Source organism: Hemicordylus capensis, chromosome 1, assembly GCF_027244095.1.
Source record: "Hemicordylus capensis ecotype Gifberg chromosome 1, rHemCap1.1.pri, whole genome shotgun sequence".
NCBI classification, from domain to species: domain Eukaryota; kingdom Metazoa; phylum Chordata; class Lepidosauria; order Squamata; family Cordylidae; genus Hemicordylus; species Hemicordylus capensis.
In genome coordinates this window covers 31,760,078-31,786,136 of record NC_069657.1, presented here as the reverse complement: position 1 = coordinate 31,786,136, position 26,059 = coordinate 31,760,078, and the positions used below count along the sequence as shown (strand labels likewise).

Sequence of the window (26,059 nt, the reverse complement as noted above, 5' to 3'; positions counted from 1 at the left end):
AACCGAATCACCCGAATTTTTTGTGCCCGAAATTCGGGTGATTCGGCTCGTGCCCGAAAAAATTCGGGGGACATCGGGGGTGATTCGGTTCAGCCCCGAATCACCCGAAATTGTTCATTTCGGGCACAGATCGTTCTGTGCCCGAAATTTTTTGCACATCCCTAGTATCTCCCAAGGATTTTTTGTCAAAGACCTCTGGCTTGAAGACTGAGAACTAGCAATGTGCGAAATGTTTCGGGTACAGAACAATCTGTACCCAAATCTGCCTGTTTTGGGTGATATGTGCACAAAACAAATCACCCATCTACAAGTCCCGAAAGATTTGGCTCCAAAAGAAATCGCTTGAATCTCGGAGCTGAAGGTTTTGTTGTTTCGAACCTCCATTTTGTGGCAATATCCATGTAGTCCATTGTGGCAATATCCATGTAGTTGATATTGCTTTGAATTTCCCGCCCTTCCAAGCTTCAGATCAGTGAACAGAAGCATGGGCTGATCTGTTGACGATTCCCTCCTGGTTCCAGATTGGCTCTTTTGGCTCTTGCCACTCCTGACTGACCTCACATTAGCCAGGGAAAGGGTGGAAGAAGATAATTCTTTTTTCACCCCCTTACTGCTGCTAAGACAATCACTTCCTGCCTGTGCCTGCTGTGTCTGTGCCAGCACACCAGCCCCAGCCCCTGTGGCCACTGGCCACTTGGCCCCCAGATTTACCAGGCATTTGCCCCACCCCAAATCTGAAGACTGAAGGTGAAGAAAATTGAAGAAGAAAGAGTAGACTCAGAGATCAGACCGCAAAAGTAGACAACGGGATACTAGGGGTGTGCAATTCGGGTTTTCGGTGATTTGGTTCGGGACCTGAACCGAATCACTCCCGTTCTGTTCTGTGCCCAAATATGGGCTTCCCAAATCACCCCTGATTCGGTTCAGATTCGGATTAAATCCAAATCCAAATCGATTCGGGTAAGAAAAACGTGTCCCAGGGGCAAAATAGTGGGGTAGGGTGGTAGTTCCCAATGGGTGGAGGCTACCATCCATGTTTCAGGGGAATTGGGCAAAGGGCTGATTTTGGGGGAATTTTTGAAATTTTAGTGTCTTTGGGGCAGATCAGGGGCATAGCGTGGGATCTGGGCAAAAAGAGTGGGGTGGGGTGGTAGTGCCTAATGGGTGGAGGCTACCACCCCAATTTCAGAGTGATTGGGAAGACGGCTGATTTTTGGGGAATTGTTGAAGTTTACGCGTCTTTAAGGTTTTTCTCCATAAAGAAGCATTGAGGTGTCAGCAAATGTATAGCTTCACGTGGGGGGCAAAGGGGTGGCCTAGAGTAGTGTGGGGTTGGTGGTTGTGCCAGGTAGGGGCAAGGAAGCTACCTAAATTTTTTCAAAGGATTTGGGCAGAGGGCTGATATTTGGTAAATTGTCGAAGATTACGTGTCTTTAAGCTTTTTCCTCATAGGGTATACATGGAGCTTTCAGCAGCCCAATAAGTGCACTTGGGGGGTGCTGGGGTGGCCCAGAGTGAGTGGTAGTGTAGTGCACATAGGGTGCCAACCACCCCCATGGGTTTCTAACCCATGGGGTACAGGGTTCTGTTGTTTCTGAGGTATTCTGAGTGTGGATTCTATGATAGCAAATGAGATTTTCTTTCTAATGCTGTGGATCTTTCTAATTCTGTGGATCTAATACTGTGGACCCACATCATGTACATGCAGACTGGAAGTGGTTGTTTGTTTGTGCCATTGTGTGCTTTTGAAAAGGCTGGGCTCCTTATCTGAGGTTTCTTCTGTTCGGCTTTTAGAGCTACAGAAGTGAATTTCCCCTTTTCAAAAGACCATTCAAAATGGCTCCTCTTCCTATTATAATGCTTGGTGGAGAAGATGTTACTTCCTCCACGTTAGTGTAAAATTGCCACTGCTCCCTGATCTGTGATTTTAGTCTCTGATTTCCTTGCCATTTCAATGGCTTGATTGAGAGTAAAATTTTCAGCAAGTTGCATTCTCTCATAATCCTTTGTCTAGAATCTCCTTCCTTTCAGCAAAGTCACAGTGCTCAGAGAGCTCATGCAGTCCTTTGTGGATAAAAGCAGGTCCTCTCATAGAGCACCTATCCAACCCCAGCACAGCATCCCTCCAGTGGCTGTTGCTGTTGCTTCTTTTTAGATTGTGCGCCCTTTTGAGACAGGGGAGCATCTTCTTTATTATTTATTTTTCTATGTCAACTGCTTGGAGAACTTTAGTTGCAAAGCAGTATATAGAGCACTGAGAAAAAGTGTGTGAACCCCCTAGGATGGTCTATAGGTCAGTACAATTCTTATTCAGAACTTGGTAAGGTCCTAAGGTGAGAGAGAAAGGCAACCCCAATGAATTAGTAACTCAGGCAAAAAGGCTATATCTTGAATATTCACTCAACAGAAAGTGTCAATAACTTGGATGATGGAAGGCGCACTCACCCATGCAGGTGAAGGGGGTGGGAGCACCTGCACAGATGAAGAGGTGGGGGTGCCAAATCTGCGCTTGGATTTGCCTTGAGCCCAGAAATATTTTGAGACCCACGTTCAAGTACCCCTGTGCAAGAGATTAAAGAAACTCCTTCACTTGGCAGGACCAGAACAAATGAACTTTATAAAATCTGGCTCTCTCTTCAGTCCTAATCCTTGTTTCATTTCCATGCAGGCTATTCACAGAGCTCATCTGAACATCCATGAGGAGGGCATGGAAGCTGCAGCTACCACTGACAATGAAGTCGTTCTCACTTCATTAAGCCCTCCAATTGCATTTAACAGGCCCTACTTAGTTACTGTTTATATGGAAAAAGAGATATAATATTCATGGGAAGAATTTCAAACCCTGTAGGAACCTACTTCAAAAGACAGTATTCTTCTTGCAGCCCTGACAACACAGACCTGGTTTGATGTGCAGTGTGCATGAAAAGGTCTTTAGACCCCAGTTACTATCAGAAATGCCATTGACAAGCATTCCCCAACATATTAAACACTAAAGTGAGGAATAAGTTTTATTTTTGTTTTCTTTCTGGTTTCTCTCTGTCTAGTACAAAATTCCTAATCTAAAGTATAGGCAACTATCAACATAAAAATATTTGTTGGTTCTTGTAACTACACAGTGATTATTCTATGCTCATGTGTGCTTTTGTGTGAAAAAGAATGAAGAATAGGAAGATTTCTTCTTTTTAACAAGTCACATTCTACCAAATATCTGTTCTGTGATTCAAAAGGTGGTCCATTAAATTGGAATATTTTGAAATTTTAGGGTAGATGGAATTTTAATGGATTAAAAGAGCCATTATACATATCTTATAATTGCAATGTTTGAAAGGATTACAGCATGTGCCTCAAATATCTGCAACACACCCAGGTGCTGGAGGAGCTGTTGAAATATCACACTCTGTAAGAGAGGCATTCCTATCCCTGATTCATGGCTTCCAAGGTTCAAGGGGGGGGGCTCCAAATGGCCAGGGAAGCCTCCTGAAGCCGTCCTGAACTCACCCTGCCGCTGCCTCACCGCGCTGAACCTCCATCCCCCCCCCGTCAAAATTTCCGCTGCCATGTGCAGCACGTGGCAGGGGGGTGGCAGCCGGGCGGTGAGCTGAGCAGGCCTTGTCCCCACCCCGGGGTGGCCACTGGAGTGACCGCTGGGCCTGTCCTTCTGGCCCATAAGCTCTTGATAACTGCGAGGCACTCCAGCGTCCCTGCACAGTTGAAATAGATGGTCACATACCCGTGACGTCACAGGGCTATTCAATTTCAGCCCACCTGAGGATGTTGGCCTACAACTCCGATCATCCCTAACTATTGGGCAATATGGTTGAAGTCTGGGGATTCTGGGTAGTGTAGTCCAACAAAATAGAAAAGCTGCAGCTGAGTAGCCCTTTACTAGTCAAATTAAGAACAGAACTGAAGCCTTGGTACAATTACTGCCTGTAGATACAGTGAACAACCCTGCAAATTTTCTTGACATCCATGCCCTAACCCAGTGAAAGTGACTAACCTCTTCCTCCAATTTTCACTTCAGATATCAGAGTCAAAAACTGAGTAAGGGTTTTAAAACAGCATGAACTGGGGCTTAGCCACACAATTATGAACCAAAAGAACCCCTTGTTGACTGATAGTAAATAGTTATAGCAGATGTCACTAGGTGGCACTGTTATCCACTATTGCTTATTTTAAAATATGCTGGCTTACACAAGACTTGCCTTCTGATTCGAATGAGTCAGGTGTATACAGCCAGGTAGCCTCTGAAGGTGTCACCTGATCATTTACCACAAGTCATCAGAATGTCATGGGATGTCTCTCAGGATGTACTTGGGACAGATCTGGCCTCTGAAGACATGGAAGGCTGGTCTCACAACCTTTTTGAAGAAATGTTATTGGGACCCTTCCAAATTTGTATTGGGAGTAGTAATCATATTTATATATCACTTTTCAACAAAAAAAAGCCCTCTAAAAGCAGATTCTATAGCAAAGGAATAGAAGAACGTTCCCTCTCTTAAAGATGCTCACCATGAAAAGGGGACCCAGTGTAGACACTAGCAAACAGCTCCTGGGAGGACCACTGTGCTGCTGGGATGAAGGCAGGAACTGTTCTGCCAAATATAAGAGACAAGTATGGATCCACAACAAGAGGCAGCAGTATATGGCTGGTGTGCATGTGTTACCTGAGCCAGTGAGTGAAGGTGGGGGTGCGGAACAAAGGTTAGCAGCAGAGTCTCTGCTATAACTTGAGTCTTACTTCATATGCACACCTTTTATCTTTTCTGTTTTCCTCCATTTGTTGCCAGTATTCACCATTAGGTTTTGGTTTTTTGGACAAAGAAGTGTACTGCAACTCCTATCCAGAGGTAGATGAACCCCCTCAGAGCCTTTAAGCATAAGTGGCGCTCTGAGGGGCATGACTGATGGGTTCAGGGCAGAACTTTTGGTCCTGTTTTAGTCACTCTACTCAAGACGAGCAGCTTTTAGATAACATCTGAAGAGGGTTCTTGTTGGGAACTCTAAGAAACTGCAGTGTAATCATTTAGATAGAGAGCAGTTCTTTTCTACTTTGAAATTTAACACCAGCTTAAGGAGAGTTGCAATTTGCAAATGATCTCTGAATGCTGATCGAACACGTGTATTCAGAAACATGCTTTCCAATATAAAAGGCTGGGGGAGTTGTCAATGTCTGGAATGAGTCTGAGCCACATCCACCTTGGAGCCTCCTAGCCAGGCAGACCAGCAGGATGAGGGAGGGAGACAGTCAGAGGGTGCTGCTCTGCTATGGAGGAGCCTCGGCCTCGCTTGCTGCTGCAGTGGTGTGGAGCCTGGCTGCTGTGGAGGGCTGCTCCCTCTCTCTGCCGCCGCCCTGTGCAATCAAACATGTGATGTGCAAACGAGCATGTCAGATCACAAGCTTGCTTGCTCCCTCTCTTGGCCCACCCTCACCTCTGGGAATCCAGAAGTCTTTCTTTGGCCAGCCTCTGCAAGGAGGCTGGTGGGTGGTCCACACCAGGGATTCTCAACATTGGGTCCCCAGATGTTTTTGGACTTCAGCTCCCATAATCCCCAACCAAAGGTCTCTGAGGCTGAGAATCATGGGAGTTGAAGTCCAATAACATCTGGGGACCCAACATTGAGAATCCTGGCACACTATCCCCCTCTGCTGCAACCCACAGGTGAGAGATTGGGGCTGGTGGCAGCAGGCTGCTAGTATCAGACTGTGGGTGGGTCTTGCACACGTGGTCACCCAGTGGTGGCATGGTTGCCACCACCAGGACCTCAGGGACATTTTGGAGCTCCCACACACATGGCAGGGGACTGGACTTCGGAGCAGCGGTCTGGCCCAAAGTGCGCCTCTGGGTTCTAAACTGCACTAGAGCAGCCTGAATCATCCCTCTGTGTATGCAGCTCTTATGTTTCATTATCCGGCTTTTAATGGGTCTAATTGTTTTACCTACCTATAGCAGAGAGCATGGATGGACATTCAATGATATATATCACCCTTTGACTGTTTGATGTGAAGAAGTTCTGTAGATGGTGTTCCCTAGAATTAAGTGGATTAGTGAACAACTTTCGCTTCACAAAGTTATTGCAAGCAGAGGCAGGATTCAGGCCCCTCTAGGGAAAGGTCTGACAGAATGATGAACATGAGTAATATGATGACAGATAACAGGATCCAAAGGGACACTTGAACTCCAGATTGTTTGCTTTGCTTTGTGAAGTTGTTTAGGAAGTCCCACAAGAAAAAAGTGATTTAATGAGTATATCTCAGAGGATGTGCAGAGTGTATTTATTTTTCCACTAAATAACCACTTCCAGTTTCCTGGGATTACAAATAAAGATTTTTAAAACTCTGTCTGTGTGCACGCACATGTGTGTGTTCACATGTGTGTGTGTGTGGGGGGGGGAGTGAGAGCTAAAGTGGAGCTTAATTTGTGCCACGCAGAACATTTTCACTCTCACAACAGTATCTTGGACTTTGTGAACAAATGCAAATAATAGTTGCTGAGCATGTGCAAACTGCCTTCAAAACCTCAGTACTCACTTATCAAGCCATAAAGAGGGGTGTATTCAAGATTAAAAAGATAATGATTGCTGGCATCATACACCGATTCAGACATTTAAAGCATTACAGACAGTGCCGGAAGTGGGCCAGAAGCCCTGCCCCCATCCGTAATACGCCCCCTGAACCTCCCCGCTCGTTAAGAAATTGTGAAGCATGTTGGGAAACACACCCTGCAAGAACGAGAAGATCGGTTGGAAGAGAAATAGCGGCCATCGAGTGGGAGGGTGGGACAAAGGCAACCTACCTCCCCCCTCATAACTGGTGGAGACTGGGAGAAAGCCAGCCTCAGGGGGAAATGCTGGCCTTGATTGGCCAGAAGCCAGCTGTTGGGCTTGATCACAGCTGATGAAAGAGACAATGAGAGACCAAACTGAATGCTAACTGGGCAAAGAGGCACCTTTTTAACATGATGATTCTCTCTATTTAGCAGGGGGAGAGCAACTGGCCATACCTCTAGTGACTGTTGCTGGTGTCTATCTTGTGTTTGTTTTTAGACTGATTGATTGATTGATTGTTCAATTTATAGACCGCTTTTCATTGAAATAATCTCAAAGCGATTTACAATATAAATAAACAATACATAATTAAAATACAAAAGAAGAGATAATATAAATATAAAAATAATCTTTATTTTAAAAATAATAACAACCCATTAAAATAATAATACATAAAACACAAAGCAGCAGCAGCAAAAGCAACACTTTCATTTAAAAGGCTGGTTGAAGAGCCATGTCTTTATTTTCCTCCTCAAAACTGCCAAGGAGACTGAGGAGTGGATGCCAGCTGGGAGGGGATTCCAAAGCCTGGGGGCAATGACTGAGAAGGCCCTGCCCCTCATTCTTGGTAACCAAGCCTCTCTCACCATTGGCACGCAGAGAGCCCCCTCTGATGGTCTTGTCAAGTGGGCAGAAACTCTTGGGAGCAGGGGGTCCTTCAGATATCCAGGGCCTCAACTGTTAAGGGCTTTAAAGTTCAAAACCAGCACCTTGAATTAGACCCGCAACAAATTGGTAGTCAGTGCAGTTCTTTCAGAAAGGATGTAATATGATCCCAGTGGGCAGCTCCAGATACAATCCTTGCTGCTGCATTTTGCACTCGCTGCAGTTTCTGAATATGCCTCAAGGGATGCCCCACATAGTGTGCGTTACAGTAATCCAGCTGCCACGTGACTAGAGTGAGGGTAACTGTGGTCAGATCTGCCTTCTCAAGAAAGGCACGCAGCTGACGCACTAGCCCAGGCCTGCTCAACTTTGGCCTTCTGGGAATACCTGAGTTCAGATCCCCTATTCAGGCATGATACTTGCTGGGTGACTCTGGGCCATTCACTTCTCTCTCAGCCTAACCTAAACACAGGATTGTTGTGTGGAGAAGCTTCACTATGTACACCACTCTGGGCTCCTTGGAGGAAGAGCGCAATATAAATGTAAAGAAAATATAAAATAAATAATAATAAAAAATAATCCCTGGCTGTTGACCACTATGGCTGGGGATTATGAGAGTTGTAGTCCAAAAACAGCTGGGGACCAACGTTGAGCAGCCCTGCACTAGCCAAAGCTGTGCAAAAGCACCTCTTGCCAACACCTGAGCTTCCAAAAGCAGAGCCTGGTCCAGCAGTACTCTCAAGCGGCGCACTCACTCTTTCAAGTGGAGTGCAACCCCATCCAGAATCTGGTTGGAAACGTTTGTTGAGAAACGGTATTTAAATATTTGTCTGTCGTCCTTGAATCCTGCACTTGTGCCCTTTGCTCAAACAAGCTATGTTGCTTCTGTAAAGAGAACACACACCGATTGCTTCTGTAACAACTGATTGCTACCATAGCCCTGTTTGAACATTATCAAAAAGCCACTCTACTCGTGCAGAGCATCTAAAGTGGGTGCCTGCATCTCCCAATCACAGAAGCACCCCCACCAGCACGGACGAACCAGTCGCCTCTTTAGATGAACTTTGCTTTAATCATAAGTGGGGCTCTGAGAAGCATGGCTGATGGGTCCAGAGTGGGACTTTTGGCCCAGTTTTAGTCAACACAAGTAGAGCAGCTTTTAGATAACATCTGAAGAGGGCTCTTGTTGGAAACTTTAAGAAATGGCAGTATAACTGTTCAAATAGAGAGCAGCTCTACTTTACCTTGAAATTTAACAGCAACTAAAGGAGAGCTGCAGTTTGCAAATGATCTCTGCTGATCAAACATGTGCATGCAGAGACATGAATTCCAATAGGAAAGGCTGGGGGCAGTTATTCTCTGGAAGGATGGTTGGAATCTTAAAGCACGTCACCCCAAAGATAGCATCAGTAAATAAAGTCTGCTCTTGCTAGAGGCTGATTGAACACACACACACACACACCAGCTACAGTAAACAAGGGCCAGGGATTTTTCTGCTGTGGTGTCTGCCTTTTCACTGCGCATGAGCTGAAGGGTTTTGGGGAAGGGGAAAATCTCCATGCATGCTGTGCATGTTTTCTGCTAGAATTGAGTCCAATGGGTCTGATAGGTTAAAAAGTTATTTTTTCTTGTGTTGGGTGTGTGCTGTGTGTTTTAGTTTATCACTGCAATTCAACTGCTCTGATTTAGAACCTGCTCAGCTCACTGGTGGATTGACATAGTTTGGGTTGCCACCTGTCCCCTTTCTCTCTCCCCTCCCAACTCTCTGCAGCTTGCTCCCTTCTCTAGGGAAGGGAACAGGAGGGTTGGTTATTGGTCACCATAAAGGAGGTTTCTGCTAAAAGGTTTCATGCAGATTGGTGAGCGGGAAGTCAGTATTTACTTAATTAGATGTAATGGGATTGTTAAGATATTGTAAAAACCAATAAAAATTTTAAAAAGAAAAAAAAAGTTTCAATAGGTAATAATCACCAAAAAATGCCCTGGGCAACTGGCAATTGGAGCCGAGTGTTCCTCTCAGGCAGAGGAAGTAGGAGAAGGCCAAGAAGAATTAGGAAGATTTCCTAACCTTTCCGACTGCTTATGACTTTTGGAATCAATAAATTCTTTAACATAATCAAAGGAAACACTGCATGAGCCTGCTGCTGTCACCAATTCAGTCTTGATACGAAAAGGGGGTGGGCATTGGTGGTGGTTGATCTGCCCCTTATCCTATCACATGCAGTCCACAAGTTGTCTCAATGTTCGTTTCTGAAATTCATGAGTGATTCTGGAGAAGGAAAGATCACACACAGACACACACCCACAACTGTGAGTTTAAATGGGCTTTATTAAGGCTAATGATCACAAGTGTAGGTGATTAGGCATATAGGCAAGAAGTTATCCATTTCATTTTTCTATGATTGTAGTGCAGTATTCAGTAACAGCTAAAGCATTCCTAAAGTCATTTTTGCTTTTCTCAAAATGCAGAGCTGCTAACTAGGAAAGAGTTTTGGCCTCACCAAGAAACAGATAGTCATGTATCAGTAGACTGAGAAATTCTTCTTCTTTGTGCAAGAGCACCTTATCTGCTGTTATGCAGCAACAAGTCACAGCAATTCCCCAACCTCGCAATCAGTGTTTTCCCTTTAATTTGGTCTAATAATTTCTATGACAATTAACCAATACCACTAATAAATGCAAGGCATCTTTGACTCTTAACAGAAAAGGCATTTCTTTCTAACCCTTCTATAAATGTGAATAGTTTAAAACAGTTTAATTTCTTTTGGAGCAAGTGGCTGAAGGCCTTTTGCTATCTCCTGATTGTTCCCAAACAATCTTAGAAGCTGTGTTGGCAGAGAGAGGGGGAGACAGACCAGACTGCTGTGTCCTGCCACCTGGCTAATAATGGCTGCAGGAGGGGCTTCGCTGGAGCTTGTATAGGTAAGAGATAGATCCAGGGACAGAGAGGAAAGGAGAGAGGGGTGGGGAAAAGATGTGTTAGTCAGAAGTGGCTGGTTCATGAGGCATAGCTCTGTGTTATTGGATGTTATTTGTGGAAGACACCTAGCCTTGGGCACCAAACCCCAAGACAATTGGATTTTTCTGTTCTGCTCAGAAACATTTTGGGTCTGCTTTGGGGCATATTCACAACTTGTAACCCACATATTGGTCTCTTCATATTGTGTCAATTCTTCATTCTAAGGGAGAGAAGGCCATGGACTTTAGACCTGGATGGCCCAGAAGAATACATTTTGAGTATTTGTTTTTCAATGTAAACAACCCCTGTTTAATGTTTAGTGGACAGCATACATTTCTCAACCATGTCCTGCCAAATAAAAGGTAGTCCAGTGCAAGGATCTTTCTCTGCTGCTTCAGAAGGGCACCTTTGAATGTAAGTATCAAAAGACCTTTCCAGACTTTGACATAAACAGAGATGGTGCCAGGGCTGGCAAACTGGGGCTGCAGCAGAGAGAGGTCCTGGGCCCCAACCCCCCTATAGCATTCTAACATTCCCCCAGGGTTCAGTCCATGATGGCCAGTGTTCCCTCTAGTGTTCTTGGTTTGTTTTAATCTATGTGTGGAATGAGTTTTGTTCGGGTTGGCAGTATTGAGGCAGTGTGCATACATGCATTCAGAGTGGGGCCTTCCTGATTCAACCTGAGCGATATCTAAAATTAACTGAGCGGACCCCAAAAAACTTGTGAGTGTGAGCATGTGTGCACACCTTAGACGGAAGGAACATAAGAACAGCCCTGCTGGATCAGGCCCAAGGACCATCTAGTCCAGCATCCTGTTTCACACAGGGGCCCACCAGATGCCTCTGGAAGCCACAGGCAGGAGCTGAGGGTATGCCCTCTCTCCTGCTCTTACTCCTCTGCAACTGGTACTCAGAGGCATCCTGCCTTTGAGGCTGGAGGTGGCCTTTAGCCCTCCAACTAGTAGCCGATGATAGACCTCTCCGCCATGAAGTTATCCAAACCCCCATAAAGCCATCCAGGTTGTTGGCTATCACCACATCTTGTGGCAGAGAATTCCACAAGTTGATTATGCATTTTGTGAAAAAGTACTTCCGTTTGTTGGTCTTAGATTTCCCAGCAATCAATATCATGGGATGACCCCTGGTTCTAGTGTTGTGCGAGAGGGAGAAGAATTTCTCTCTATCCACTTTCTCCACACCATGCATGATTTTATAGACCTCTATCATGTCTCCCCAGAGTCGTCTTTTTTCTAAACTAAATAGCCCCAGATGTTTTAGCCTTGCCGCATAAGAAAGGTGCTCTAATCCCCTGATCATCTTGGTTGCCCTCTTCTGCACCTTTTCCAGTTCTACGCTGCAGATGGCCCCTTTCATAGTCTTGCCACCTGAAGAGCTCCAAAATAAGGAACACACTGAAAGACCTTTAAAAAATTGAGGGAAAACACTTTGACCAATGGGGCGGGGGGGGGAGTGGCCAGAGACAAAGGCAGCATGGTGTAAGTCGGCAGATGTACATCCCTGTGCTGTACCTAAGCTTACAGGTATCATGACAGAAATTTAGTTTGCAAAAGGTAAGTCATACTTAAGGAAGAATAAATTGTTGCTAAAACATTGCAGAATTAGGCTCTGCTTCCCAAAGCCCTGTATTATCATATGTCCTTGTGTGTCCAGAAGGGGTGTGCACAGAACCGGCTGGTCTGGTTCAGTTTGAGTCCAGACCAGACCTGAATCAGACTGGGCCAATTCAGTCTGGCACTCCCTAGGACCACCACCCTCGGGTTCAATTAGGTCTAATTGCGCTGGAGCAGCAACCTCCAAAATGGCTGGGGTGCTGGAGGGGGAAGGCCCGAATGGGCCAAAGAGCTGGAAGAATGGCGAGTATAGGCATGAAGGGAGGCCAGCAGGGGGAGGGGGAATCTCTGCGGAGCTCCCCACCCCACCACCTCCAACAAAAATTTATTTTTTTAAAAAATTCATGAACCCCCCGAACAGTCAGCGGGTGTTTGGTCTGGGGTCAGACTGAACAGAGGATGGTTCAGTTCGACCTAAACAGTTGAACCGAACCAGTTCGACATCAAACACGTTCAACGTTGAACCTGTTTGCACATCCTTAATGTCCAGGCAGTAGCAAAGTTAATTGCTGCATCTTTCTCAACATAGATGAGAGTAATAATAATTAATATTATTAAAATAATAATAATAAAATAATAATAATAATAGATATTATTAAGATTAATAATAGATTTATTGTCCTTGTTTGCTAGTCAATCCACATGACCCAAATCACTTGTGACTGGAAGAACTACTCAGAATATTTTCTATGAATATTTATATACCACTCTTCAACCAAAGTTCTCAAAGTGGTTTACGCAGAAAAATAATTAATACATAAATAAGATGGCTCCCTGCCCCCAAAAGGCTCACAATCTTAAAAAGAAACTTAAGGTAAACACCAGCAAAAGTCACTGTGTCTCTTTGCTCAGTTAGCAACCATGGAAAATTCATTATCCAGTCTTGCTGCATTTACCACACTGTGATCTGACCATGATGTATTTCATTAAATTTTTTATCCATCCTAAACAAAAACTACCTTGTTCCCGTTCTTTAAGAACTGGATCAGTACTAGCCAAGAGAAAGTAACTGGTTTTTTTCTCGTTGTCTAGAATGGTGCACAAATTTGGAATAACTCCTAATTGTTATTCCAATTCGGTGCTCTTTGTTCTGCAAGCATAGCCCTATTCATGAGTTTTGATCAATTCCCATGCTCTGGGGCCAGTCACATGACCTAGCTGGCAGGCAGGCGGTGGAAGCTGCCCAAACTTTGCCTGCCCCTTGGATGGTAGTTTGTGCAGCGCAGAACGGGTTGCATTGATCTGAGCCGGGACTCATTTTCTTGGACTCTGGGAATCCGACAATACACAGTGTTAGTGCACAGTGCGTTGTGGGGATCCCACCCCCCCCCCAGTGACAGGTGGGTGCTTGTCAGTGTTTCAGCACTGCCTGAAAGCAGCCGGTACTCACACATGGTCCCTTAACCTCGATTAACAGCCCAGCTTCTTAGCCAGGTTTTCTGCTGAAGCACTGCTGGGAGCCGCTCAGATCTGAGTGGTTCCCATGGGCAGCCAAGCCCAGGCTTAGCTGTCCTAGCTCAGTCTTGGCTGCTCGTTCAAACAGCCTCAACGAGTACACAGTGTTCACAGGTACAGATCTATACAAGGTACAGGTATTCACATGTTGAGACTGTTCTCACACACAGCCTAGCGCAGGCTAGGGAAACCCAGTCTGCGTTAGGCTGTGTGTGAAAATGGCAGGATTGGGCCTGATCCTGGTGGGTGAGTGCTGGCTAACTTGGCTTTCTGGCCCAACTGTTAGCCTGTCAGCGCCCCATTAACCCAGGCTTCAGGACTTGTGTCTCCTTGGGCTATTATTATTTCTTGTTTACACAGTCAGACAGGTGTTATTGACTGGTTTGTTTTATCCAGACATTGAGTCCTTCCCAAGTTCCCAAGTCCTTCCCAAGGATGATGATGATGATGATGATGATGATGATGATGATGATGATTTATTCGATTTCTATACCACTCTTCCAAAAATGTCTCAGGGCAGTTTACACAAAGAAATAATAAATAAATAAGATGGATCCCTGTCCCCAAAGTGCTCACAGTCTAAAAAGAAACATAAGATATACACCAGCAACAGTCACTGGAGGTACTGTGCTGGGGGTTGATCGGGCTTTGTTTAGCATGAGGAGACACTGAGATGGGTGCCTAGAGTACCCATCTCCTGGGGAAGTCCCTCAATGTGAGATACCGTCTAGAACTCGGCACAGCACCATATCATCTAGGAATGTGGTTGAAACTCCCAGCAATGTCCCATGGCTCATCTGGGGGGAAGGTAGGATTAGTGAAGCCTTCCCCTAGCCCACCCACTCTCCCTCCTGCTCATTCGTGTGAAAGGCCCTCTTACATTGAATGCAGTTACAGAGGTATACTTCCTATCTGTACCATGCTTTTGTGGAAGCCTGCACCCAGGTACATTTTTTAAATGAATGCATGAATGCATTCACACAAAAACCATGTACAAGTATGCAGACCTCTGAACATTCATACAATGCAATGGGTAATCTCTCCTTCAAACTGTGGTTCTGTGGGCCAATTTGAAAAGAAGTGCTCCCATTGAAAGCTCCCATCTTGCAATGGGAGCGCAAAATAAAGAGATTGCATCTCATTCGAACTGAGAGGATGGACCTATTTGGCTATTTTGGTTAAAAATGCAAAGATACTGTGATTCTTTCATTACAGGTTGACTCCAAAAGGGCACAATGGCTAATGTTCACCTGTGTCTGCTGCTTGCTGGACTCTGTGCTTTAGCCTATGCTCATCATGTTCCTGACCACCACGAGGATTATGAACACCAACATGATCATCACTCTGAGCCTTGTCAAAAGATAGCTGCAGGCAATGCTGATTTTGCCTTTAGATTCTACCACCAGGTTGCTTCAGATCAGCCTGCTGGCAAGAACATTTTATTTTCTCCCCTGAGCATGTCTACCGCCTTTGCCATGCTGATGCTGGGGGCTAAGTCTGACACACTGAATCAGCTTCTTTCAGGTCTTGGTTTTAACCAGACAGAGGTCAGCGAGCAAGAAATACATGAAGGTTTTCTCCATCTCCTCCAGAAGCTAAACCGCCCTGATGCTGAAATCGAGTTCAATATTGGGAATGCCCTTTTCACAAACAATGAATTGCAACCACTAGAGAAGTTCCTGAATGACACCAAACATTACTATCAGACGGAAGTTCATCCTACGGACTTCAAGAATCTGACAGAAGCTGAGGGCAAGATCAATGAATTCATTGAGAAGAAAACCCATGGAAAATTGGTGGATGTTGTCAAGGGTCTTGATCCAGAAGTTGTAATGGTCCTTGTAAACTATATGTTCCTCAAAGGTAAAGCATATGAGCTTTCTTTTTCTAAACATAGTAGGAGCGGATAAACCACTCCCTTCTTGGCACAGAAACCATCAATGTTTGCCATATATATATTCGCAAGGACTCAAAGCCATATAGGGGTTTTACAAATATTCATGCTGTGTTAACAAAAGTGGATTTGTGATTCTTTCCCTTTAACCTGCCAACTTCACTAGCAACTCCCCCTGCCCCGTGGCCATTACATGAGGCATGGTTTGACTGAAGACCGAAGGAAGCCCAGTCTACCCCAGATTGTGAAATAATGGTCATGATTATTCTGAGAGGTGCTGTTTCAGGTTTTAGGGCTATCTTGCAGCCTGCCTATCTGATAGCAAGGCAGACTTTCTTCTGCTGCCAATTGCCCTCCTTCATAAGAGTAAAAGATTAACTAACATTTATGCAGGATAGCTAAACAGGATCCTGCAGATTAAACACAGCAATTTTACCATGATAGCCTGAAAATCATGGGTTCTTATAGTCAACTCTTCAAGGCTCAGTGATCCTGGTTAACTCTTCAACCAGGTTCTTTATGACTGTGTGAATGCAGCTTTTCTTGAGAAAGAGAGGAAATGAGAGTGAGGGGAAGGGTATTTGTAACTCATTTCAGGGCCCAATCCAGATACAGGTCTGGTCCTGATAACTCCGAAATGAGTCAACATATAATGGTGAGGTGCATTTTTTAGTACAGGAGAACCTCTCTATCCATGGATTCACCATCCACGGATTCGCGTATCCATGGCCGTGTAATAGACACCTGACCTCAGCATACGAGGGGGGAAAGCCAGGGGGGTAAACAGGGATGGCTGGAAATGACTTCAGAGGTAATTTCCACCCACCATTTTGTGGTTCATTTGTTTTTGTTTTTTAAACCCACATTTTTTCATGGAATTTGGGGGGTTGTGGGGGCATCACCTGACTGAGTAAGGCCCACAGAGCATGGTAGGGCACTTTATTTGGCCCATTTTAAAAGGTTTTTTCCCAATTTTTCGTGAACCCAACCCCCACGATACCATTGACTTCAATGCTTCGTTATCTGTGTCATCTGTGTTTCCTGGTGTAATTTGCGGGAATGGAACCCCTGCAGAAAATGAGGTCCACCTGTATGCATTTTAATGGTTAAATGAAAGGAAGAATGGGGGAAAGCCTGCTGTTCTGCCACACTATTAAGTAAACTTTCTCCTAAAAATTAGCAGAACCGTGAACCAATGGTCATTTGTTACAAAACGTGTGTGGTTACAATAGAACACTGGAATTAGTCAAAATTACAAACTATGAAACAAATGGCTGCCGAGATGTTTCCGGGCAAAATACAAGGTGTTGGTAATAACCCATAAAGCCCTAAACAGCTTGGCCCCTGGGTATTTAAGAGAACATCTTCTTCATTATGAAACCTACCGCACATTGAGATCATCAGGAGAGGTCCATCTGCATTTGCCACTGGCTCGTCTGGTGGCTACTCAGGGACGAGCCTTCTCCGTTGCTGCCCCGAGGCTTTGGAATGCGCTCCCTAGTGCAATAAGAGCCTCCCCATCTCTGACATCCTTTAAAAGTCCTTAAAGACGCATTTCTTCACCCAGGCTTTTAACTGATATTGTTTTGATTGTTTTGAATGTTGTTTTTAGAATATTGTTTTAAATTTTTAAATTGTGTTTTAAATTTCTTACTTTTAATTTTTTTTGTTTTTGTTTTTAATTAATGTTTTATTTTTTAATCTTGTTGTAAACCTCCAAGAGACATAAGTTTTGGGTGGTATAAAAATATGTTAAATAAAATAATAAAATAATAAATAAATAAATAAATGGAGAAGTGAACAAAAAATCATTGCTTAGCCCGTGTATCTATGGCAGAGATCAGTTTTTATTATTATTTGAGTGTCTGCACGTGAAACTTGCACCCCGCATTAAAATGTACTACTAAGAGATGAATCAAGAATAGGTATTAAATCTAAAAATCAGAAGTTGATTAAAGACAAACATTAAAAAACATTTAAAAAGCAAATCTTGGGTTTTACAATCTTTACAATTATTCCAAGTAATATTATATTTGGATGTGAATTTTTAATTTTTTTAGTCAGGTGCATTCAAAGGGGTCAGAATGACTAGCACTATTAATCGTAATAAACTAAAATATGGTTAAATTGCTACATGCATTTAAACAATGTATTTTATCACTGAAATTAATAAGAAATAAAACTATATTTACATCTCTTTCACCAGTTCTAGAAACTTATGTTGCAGCTTGTTATATTTAGGCACTAGTAGAGAACAAAGAGGTGACAAAAATATTGATACTAGAAGTTGATACTCAGTGCTGTTGCCTTATTAATTTTTTTTATTTTGTCATTTGTTTATATTATTTATTATTTACTGCATCTCTATACTGCACCATACAAAAAGGTCCCTGGACGGTTCACAATCGAAAAACAACCTTCAAAAGTTTAATACGATTAAAACAATGTAAAATACAAATAAAACTCTAAAACCCCAAGCTTTAGAACTATAAATGAAAAGTCTGGCTAAACAGGTATGTTTTCAAGTCCTTCTTAAAAACCCATTCAGAAGGCTGAAGTCTTAATGGTTGTAACCAAAGTGAGAGGGCTTGAGGGCAGTCAACAGGGAAGGCAACCGAAACTACCCTTTCCCACAGAGGGGTCACGTGGAGTCGCTGGGTGTGCGAATTGTGTGTCCAGATGGTCTGAAGCTGCTGTGGGTAGTACAAGGGTGTGGGGGTTGAGATGCTTCACCCCGGCCCCTGGAAATCCCACAATGCATCATGCGAGTGTGCTGTGCATTGTGGGAATCCCCCCAGTGACGGGGGGACTCATTGGTGTTTCAGAACCAGCTGAAAGCACCTTGTGCCGATGCAAGATCAATTAAATGAGGTAAAGGGAGCACTCGATCCCTTAACCTCATTTAACAGCCTGGCTTCTTAGCCGGGTTGGCCACTGAGGTGCCGCAGGGACTCCCGTGGCTCTCAGCAGTTCCCATGGGCAGCCAAGCCTGGGCTCAGCTGCCCTAGCCCAGTCTTGGTTGCTCATGAGAATTGCCTCATAGACTTATGTTTGTGGAAGAAGTACATCTTATTTATTTATTATTTCTCTGTGTAAACTGCCCTGAGCCATTTTTGGAAGGGTGGTATAGAAATCGAATGAATGAATGAATGATGATAAGTACGTATTGCACAAGGTGGGGAAGATCCCAGGTGCACGTTTTTAGGGAGTGCAAGGGACTTCAGAGAAAATAAAACATTGGGGGGGGGGAGGACCAGCCCTCCCACCTGTACTGATAGAACGGTTCCTAGGAGACAACATGAAGCATTGAAAATGTATCTCTCCACGCTGAGTTCAAAAAGCTATAATTGAAAACGTTCACAACTCAATATGCTCATTTTAAATTCCTCATCTTACTGATTTCAGAATATGTATGGCTTTTCTTTTGATCTCTAAAATGCATAGATCTTGCCTTGCATGACCACAACTCTCTTGCCTTCTGTTTTCATAAGCCTACTGGAAAGAACCTTTCAATCCTCTGAGCACTCGAGAAGGTGACTTCTATGTGGATGAAGAAACAACAGTGAAAGTTGATATGATGAAAAAAGAAAGCCTTTTTAAGAGTTATTTTGACAATGATCTATCCTGTCATGTGGTGCAGCTCCCGTACAAAGGCAGTGCTTCTGCATTGTTCATTCTGCCCAAACAAGGGAAAATGAAACAGGTGGAAGAAGCATTGGGAACAGCTCTTGTGGCAAAGTGGTTGAATTCATTGCAGTCAAGGTAAGCCATTGTGCTGTACTGGATAGAGCGTTGTCTCCATATCCTTCATTAATATTTTTTATTTCACTATTTCTACACAGGCACTCTTGTAACTGTGCATAATGTACCCAGTTACTATAACAAAAGATCTGCACCTCTCACAACAGCATAGCAATGTTCACAAACCTGTTTGGAGGCCCTTTTACAGGCATCCAAACAGGTTCGAACACCCAGCGGTTTGGCTGCCCTGTCCTCTCCTCAGACTGGAAGTGACCAGAAGTAACCCACATGCCTGTGTGCATCAGTGTGTGCATGCACACGTTGTGCTTGCTCATGCCGATGTGTGTGGGTTACTTCTGGTCACTTCCAGTCCAAGAAGAGGACGGGGCAGCAGGGTGAGGAGGAAGTGAACCCTTCCCTGCCCTTAAAGTTATCCCCCTGCCTTCAAACCGGCCCCCATTGGTTCCCTACAACAGCATACCCTCGCCTTCTGCAATGATCATGAGTGCAGCATTTGTATGAAGAGACAGCTGCTGTACTCGTGGATACCATCAGAGATGGGGCTATGTTGCATGTTGCTGTGAAGGGGTGGAACTTCAACCGGTTTTGAAACAGGAGTGGTTATTTTAATGTTTATCAAGCCAAACTGCAAAGTTCGGTACATTTTGCCTTTGTGTTTTGTCAGAGTAGCAGCTCACCAGCCTCTTGTTCTTCTTTCACAGGAGAATAGATCTGTCCATCCCCAAATTCTCAATGTCTAGTAGTTATGATGTCAAAGAAATATTACAAAAAATGGGAGTTACTGATGTATTCACAAATGGAGCAGACCTATCTGGAATCACTGGGAAGCGCAACTTGAAGGTTTCCAAGGTATACTTTTCAAAAATTAACATGGGGCATATACTGAGCTCCAGACTCTAGCCTCTCTCAGTTGACTTTCTGAGACCACAGGTACAGTCCTGTCTGAAAGTACATGGAAAGATAATGAAGCTATTGACAGGCGTAGGCAAAACTGGGCTAAGGAAGCCCAACCTGGTTTTTCCTGTGCATGCGTACTGCCAGGATCAGGCCCGATCCCAGCGGCACCTCGGTGGTAAACCCGCCTCAGCAGCCATCCTGTAAAATGAGGTTAGGAGAGTGAGCACTCTCGCATAATGGTGAGAGCACAATGGTGCATTATGGGAGCTCTGGGGGTGGGTGATGTGGGGTGACACATCATGGCATCCCGGCACCCCAAGCTACCAGCAGCAGCCAGTAGTAGTCTGGACCAGCACCCGGTCCGCCGAAGAGGAAGCCCACAATCGTCTGTGGGGAGGAAATCTTTTTGAGGCTTCCTCTCTGCTAAACCTCTTGCCCTTTCTCATTGCTTGTGAGAAAGGGCTCATTGTGTGCCAATGTGTGCAACAGAATTGTTTGTTTGCTTGTTTGTTTGTTTGTTTAACATATTTTTATACTGCCCAAAACTTACGTCTCAGGGCAGTTTACAACTCACTCTCTGTGAGCAGCTTCACTCATTAAGGTGTTTCCCATGTTAGAAAAAACCATAGAGCACCCTCCTTATGAGGCAAGGCAACAACACTGGCAAAACTGCCTTGGGGTTGTCTTTTAACGAAAGGCGGTATAGAAATGTAGCAATAAATAAAAACACCTGAGGCTTTTTAGTTTAGGGGGGGAAAAGATGACTGAGGGGAGACATGATAGATGTCTATAAAATCATGTATGGTGGAGAGAGTGAAGAGAGAGGAGTTTTTCTTCCCTTCTCATTCCATTAGAACCAGGGGTCATCCCATGAAACTGATTGCCAAGAAATTTAGGACCAACTAAAAGAAATACTATTTCACACAATGCATAATCAACTAGCAGACTTTAAAAGAGCCCTAAAAACATATCTTTTTAGGCTGGCTTTTAGTGATTATTGAAATGATTTTAAATTGGTTTAAAATGGTTTAAATTTGTTATTTATTTGTTTTTATCAATTTTTATATTTGTGAACCACCTAGAGCCATCTGGGTGAAGTGGTATAAAAATCGAATGAAAATGAATGAATGAATGAATTTAGTCAGTCAGTGGAATCTGCCAGAAGCTACTTGAAGCATCCAATTTAGAAAATATTTAGCTTCAGTCACTTTTGGTAGTAGATCTTCCAGTGTTGGGAGTGCATGTTTTTCTCTAACAACTGCGTCATTTAGCTTTTTAAGGTCTATGCAGATATGGATTTTTCCTTTTTTCTTAGAGACTGGGACTGCTGGGGCACACCATGGTTTAAGCCATGGTGAGGAAAGGAGAGCAGGTCTTGTGGTAGCAAGCATGACTTGTCCCCTTAGCTAAGCAGGGTCCACCCTGGTTGCATATAAATGGGAGACTAGAAGTGTGAGCACTGTAAGATATTCCCCTTCAGGGGATGGAGCCGCTTTGGGAAGAGCAGAAGGTTCCAGGTTCCCTCCCTAGCATCTCCAAGATAGGGCTGAGAGAGTAGTTCTGCTCACGTGGTGCATTGTGGGATACCTGATGGCTTGACTTCCTCTCCCTGCTCCTAATTGCTACTAGGCTTGCCACAGCACTGGGCGTGTAGTTGCACATGTGGAGGAGCCCAGAATCTGCTCAGATCATCTGGTAATGTTCCTGCCTTCCCCCAAGCCCTCCTCACTTTGGTTGTGTGAATGACCTTAGTTTCTGCTTTCTGTAGTAAAAGTCTTCCCTGAAATAACAATGACATCTGTTTTGGAGTCTTTTTTGGAATTAATAGTCATGCCTTGAATTCAGAGGCGTAACTAGGGAAAACGGCGCCCGGGGCAAGCACTGAAATGGCGCCCCCCCACCGTGCCCCCCCCGCCAGCCCCCCAACATACTACATTATACTTAGGTTTTTCCTCACAAGTGCCCGCCGCCGCCGCCAAGCCAGGCCACTGACTGGCCGCCAGGCGCCAGCAAAGCAATGGGGGGGGGCCGCAGGCGGCGTGGAAGGGACCGCTCGTGGGGAAGGAGGCACCGACGTGATCCCTTGACTGCTGCAGCGCTGCTGCACTGAGCAGGAAACATTTGTATTAACAAAATTTTTTTAAAAAATTTAAAAACAATTTGGTCATGGCGGCGCCCCCCACGTGACCAGAAAAGATGGCGCCCGGGGCACGTGCCCCCCCTGCCCCCCCTATAGTTACGCCTCTGCTTGAATTGTTAGGTTAATTCTCCATGCAGATTCAGTGTCTCTGCAAGCAATGGAGACTTCGAAAAACTGATCCTCCACTCCTGTGGTAACATCTTGTATCCTCTGTGTATGGCATGTAATAGCAAAGTACCTGGTATTTAAACATTTCTTGTGCTGTGGTTCTCTAGCTGGACAAAACTTTTTAATGCTGTGTATCTTACCACATCTTGTACATGCACACTGGAAATGTATGCTTTAACACACACACACCCCTTTTAGCTGATGTGTACTTTTGAAATGGCTGGACTGCTTATCTGGGGTTTCTTCTGTTCAACTGTTGCAGCTAGAAAAGTGAATTTCCCCTTTTCAAAAGGGCTGCTCTTGCCTTTTTCAAATGACCATCCAAAATGGCTCCTTTCCCTATGTCTAATGCTTGATGGAGAAGAAGTTACTTCCTCCATGCTAATGTAAAATTGCCACTGCTCCCTGAGCTGGGATTATAGTCTGATTGCCTTGCCATTTCAGTGGCTTTATGAAGAGTTAAATTTTCAGAAAGTTGCATTCTCTCATACTCCTTTGTCTAAAATCTCACGCACAAGTCTGCCTCTAAGATTTTACTCTCTTTTCCCACCAAACTCACAGTGCTCACCGAGCTCATACTTGCTTGTGTGTTATTTGATAAAAGCAGATCCTCCAATAGAGGACCTATCCAACCCCACATAGGAACATAGGAAGCTGCCATACTGAGTCAGACCATTTGTCTATATAGCTCAGTATTGTCTTCACAGACTGGCAGCAGCTTCTCCAACGTTGCAGGCAGGAATCTCTCTCAGCCCTATCTTGGAGAAGCCGGGGAGGGAACTTGGAACTTTCTGCTCTTCCCAGAGCAGCTCCATCCCCTGAAGGGAATATCTTGCAGTGCTCACACATCAAGTCTCCCATTTATATGCAACCAGGGCAGACCCTGCTTAGCTAAGGGGACAAGTCATGCTTGCTACCACAAGACCAGCTCTCCTCTCCAGCGTAGCACCCTTCCAGTGGCTGTTGCTGGTATCTACTTTATGTTTCTTTTTAGACTGTGAGCCCTTTTGGGACACAGAACCATCTTATTCCCTCCATCCATCCATCCATCCATCCATCCATCCATCCATCCATCCATATGAAAACAGCTTGGAGAACATTCATTGCAAAGCAGTATATACAGTGCTGAGAAAATCTTTTGTGAACCTCCTAGGGTGGTCTATATGTTAGTGCAATTCTTATTCAGAACTTGGTTAGATCCTAAGATAAAGCTGGTGATAAAGAAAGGCAACCCCAATGAATTAATAACTTAGACAAAAAGGATATATTTTGAATATTCACTCAACAGAAAGTGTTAACTTGGATGATGGAAGGTGCTCACCCATGCAGGAGAATGGGGTAGGGGTACCTGCACAGATGAAGGGAGGGTTGCCAAATCTCCACCTTTGCCTGGGGTGCCAACAATTCCTTCAGTTGGAAGAACCAGAACAAATGAACCTGATAAGATCGGGCTCTCTTTTCAGTCCTAATCCTTGTTGTGTTTCCTTGCAGGCTGTTCACAAAGCTCATCTGAACGTCCATGAGAATGGCACAGAAGCTGCAGCTGCCACTGTCCTTGAAGTAGTTTTTTTTACTTCCTTTACCCCTTCAATTCAATTTAACCATCCCTTCTTTATGGTTTTTGTTAAGGAAGATAAGATAGTACTCATGGGAAGAGTTGCAAACCCAGTTGGAAACTAATCGCACCAATAGTATTCTTCTTGCAGCCCTGACCACTTAGACCTGGTTTAATGTATAGTGTGAATGAAAAGGTCTTTAGAACGCAGTTACTTTCAGAAATGTCACTGATATACATTTTTCCCAACAAATTGAACACTGATGTGATAAATAAGTCAAGCCGGAGTGTCACTTTCTCCAATATATAATTCCTAATTTAAAATAAATGAAATCATCAACCTAAAAATATTTATTGGTTTAAGTAACTACACAGTGATTATTCTATGCTCACGTGTGCTTTTGTGTGAAAAAGAATGAAGTGCCCATTCAGTGGAAGATTTCTTTTTTTAAAAATCACATTCTACAAAACACCTGTTCTGTGATTCAAAAGGTCCTCTACTAAACTGGAATATTTTGAAATGTTAGGGGTTATTATATGTATCTTTTAATTGCAATGTTTGTAAGGCTTAAAGCATGTGCCTTGAATATCTGCAACACACTCAGCTATTGGACAAACTGTTGAAACAGCACACTCAGTAATATATCTGTAAGTGGCACTGCAGCAGCAACATCCCAGCAGCTGCCAGATGCCATTTTCTTTCCCTGACTGCACCAGAGAATGACGCTTTCCTGATGTATCCTGAGGGGAAAATGGCAGCCCACATCTACTAGGAAAGAACTATTCAACTTCGACTCTCCTGCAGAAGTTGGCCTACAACTCCCATCATCCCTGACAGTTTGCCAACATGATGAGGAATTCTGAGAACTGAAAGGCTGCAGCAAAATAGCGCTTTACTGATTGATTGAGGAACAGAGTTCATGCACTGCTACAATCACTGCCTGTAGAGACAGTGAACAACCCTGCAAAGTTTCTTATTTGTTTGTTTGTTTGTTTGATTGATTGGTTGATTGATTGATTTACCACCCTTCCAAAATGCTTCAGGGTGGTTTACAATTAAAACAAACCACTAAAACAGTAAAGAGCTAAAACAAATTAAAACAATATAACAACAATTAACAATTTAAAAACATTTTAAAACAACAATTAAACAATACAGTGATTAAAAGACCCAAAATCGGTTTAGAATATTAAAACCGATTTAAAAACCCTGGAAAGCCAGGCCAAACAAATACATTTTAAGGGCTCTCCTGAAGGATAATACAGAATTCAAATTGCGAATTTCTGCAGGGAGCGTAAGAGCAGCTACAGAAAAGGCCCCGTCTCTGTGTAGCTACTAGACGAGCTTGTGGTAACTGGAGACGAACCTCCTCAGATGACCTTAATGTGTGGTGGAGATCATGAAGAAGAAGGCGCTCTCCAAGGTATCTCGGGCCTAAGCGGTTCAGGGCTTTAAAGGTAATAACCAGCACTTTGTATTTTGCCCAGAAACATATTGGCAGCCAGTGCAATTGTTTCAAAATAGGCGTAATATGGTCTCTCTGGGTTACCCCAGAGACCAATCTGGCTGCCGCATTCTGAACTAATTGAAGTTTCTGAACTACATACAAAGGCAGCCCCACGTAGAGTGCATTGCAATAGTCAAGCCGGGAGGTTACCAGTTGGTGCACCACTGTTTTGAGGTCATCCTCCTCAATGAATGGGTGCAGCTGTCAAATCAGCCGAAGCTGGTAAAAAGCACTCCTGGCCATGGCCTCCACCTGAGAAACCAGGGTGAGTCCTGGGTCCAGGAGTACTCCCAAGCTGTGCATCTGCTCCTTCTGGGGGAGTGTAACCCCATCCAGCACAGGAAGATCTAACTCACCCCTCAGATTCTGAACCCCCACAATGAGCACCTCCGTCTTGCTTGGATTCAGCTTGAATTTGTTCTCCCTCATCCAGCCCATTACTGCCTGTAGGCAGGCATTGACTGCCTTCTTGACTTCCATGGCAGCAATAATGATGAACGTCTTCCTCTATTTTTCCACTGTTAATGAGACTGCTCTGGAGTGTTGGCTATGTACTCCTGAATAATGTTTGGGCTTATGTGGGGAACCAGCAAATCTAAAGTGAGCAGCTCATTACAGAATAAATTTGTGCAAAGCTTCAGTCTTGGAAAGTACTG

General features: G+C 44.1%; 1 protein-coding gene across 1 annotated transcript; it reads left to right on the top strand.

Moving 5' to 3' along the window:
* The first annotated feature begins 10,663 nt into the window (after positions 1–10,663).
* On the top strand, positions 10,664–24,245 carry LOC128340960 (alpha-1-antiproteinase-like). Its single transcript, XM_053286900.1, has 5 exons — positions 10,664–10,807; positions 14,695–15,342; positions 18,865–19,135; positions 19,837–19,984; positions 23,832–24,245. Exons 2-5 carry the CDS (start codon positions 14,715–14,717, stop codon positions 24,018–24,020), a joined length of 1,236 nt encoding a protein of 411 aa, XP_053142875.1. The 5' UTR covers positions 10,664–10,807; positions 14,695–14,714; the 3' UTR covers positions 24,021–24,245.
* The last annotated feature ends 1,814 nt before the right edge of the window (positions 24,246–26,059 follow it).

Excerpts from the sequence above, each read along its gene's own strand:
- LOC128340960 (XM_053286900.1), top strand. The coding sequence starts at position 14,715 with ATGGCTAATGTTCACCTGTGTCTGCTGCTTGCTGGACTCTGTGCTTTA. Across the intron at positions 15,343-18,864 it reads AAACTATATGTTCCTCAAAG|CCTACTGGAAAGAACCTTTC; the intron begins GTAAAGCATATG and ends TGTTTTCATAAG. Across the intron at positions 19,136-19,836 it reads TTGAATTCATTGCAGTCAAG|GAGAATAGATCTGTCCATCC; the intron begins GTAAGCCATTGT and ends CTTCTTTCACAG.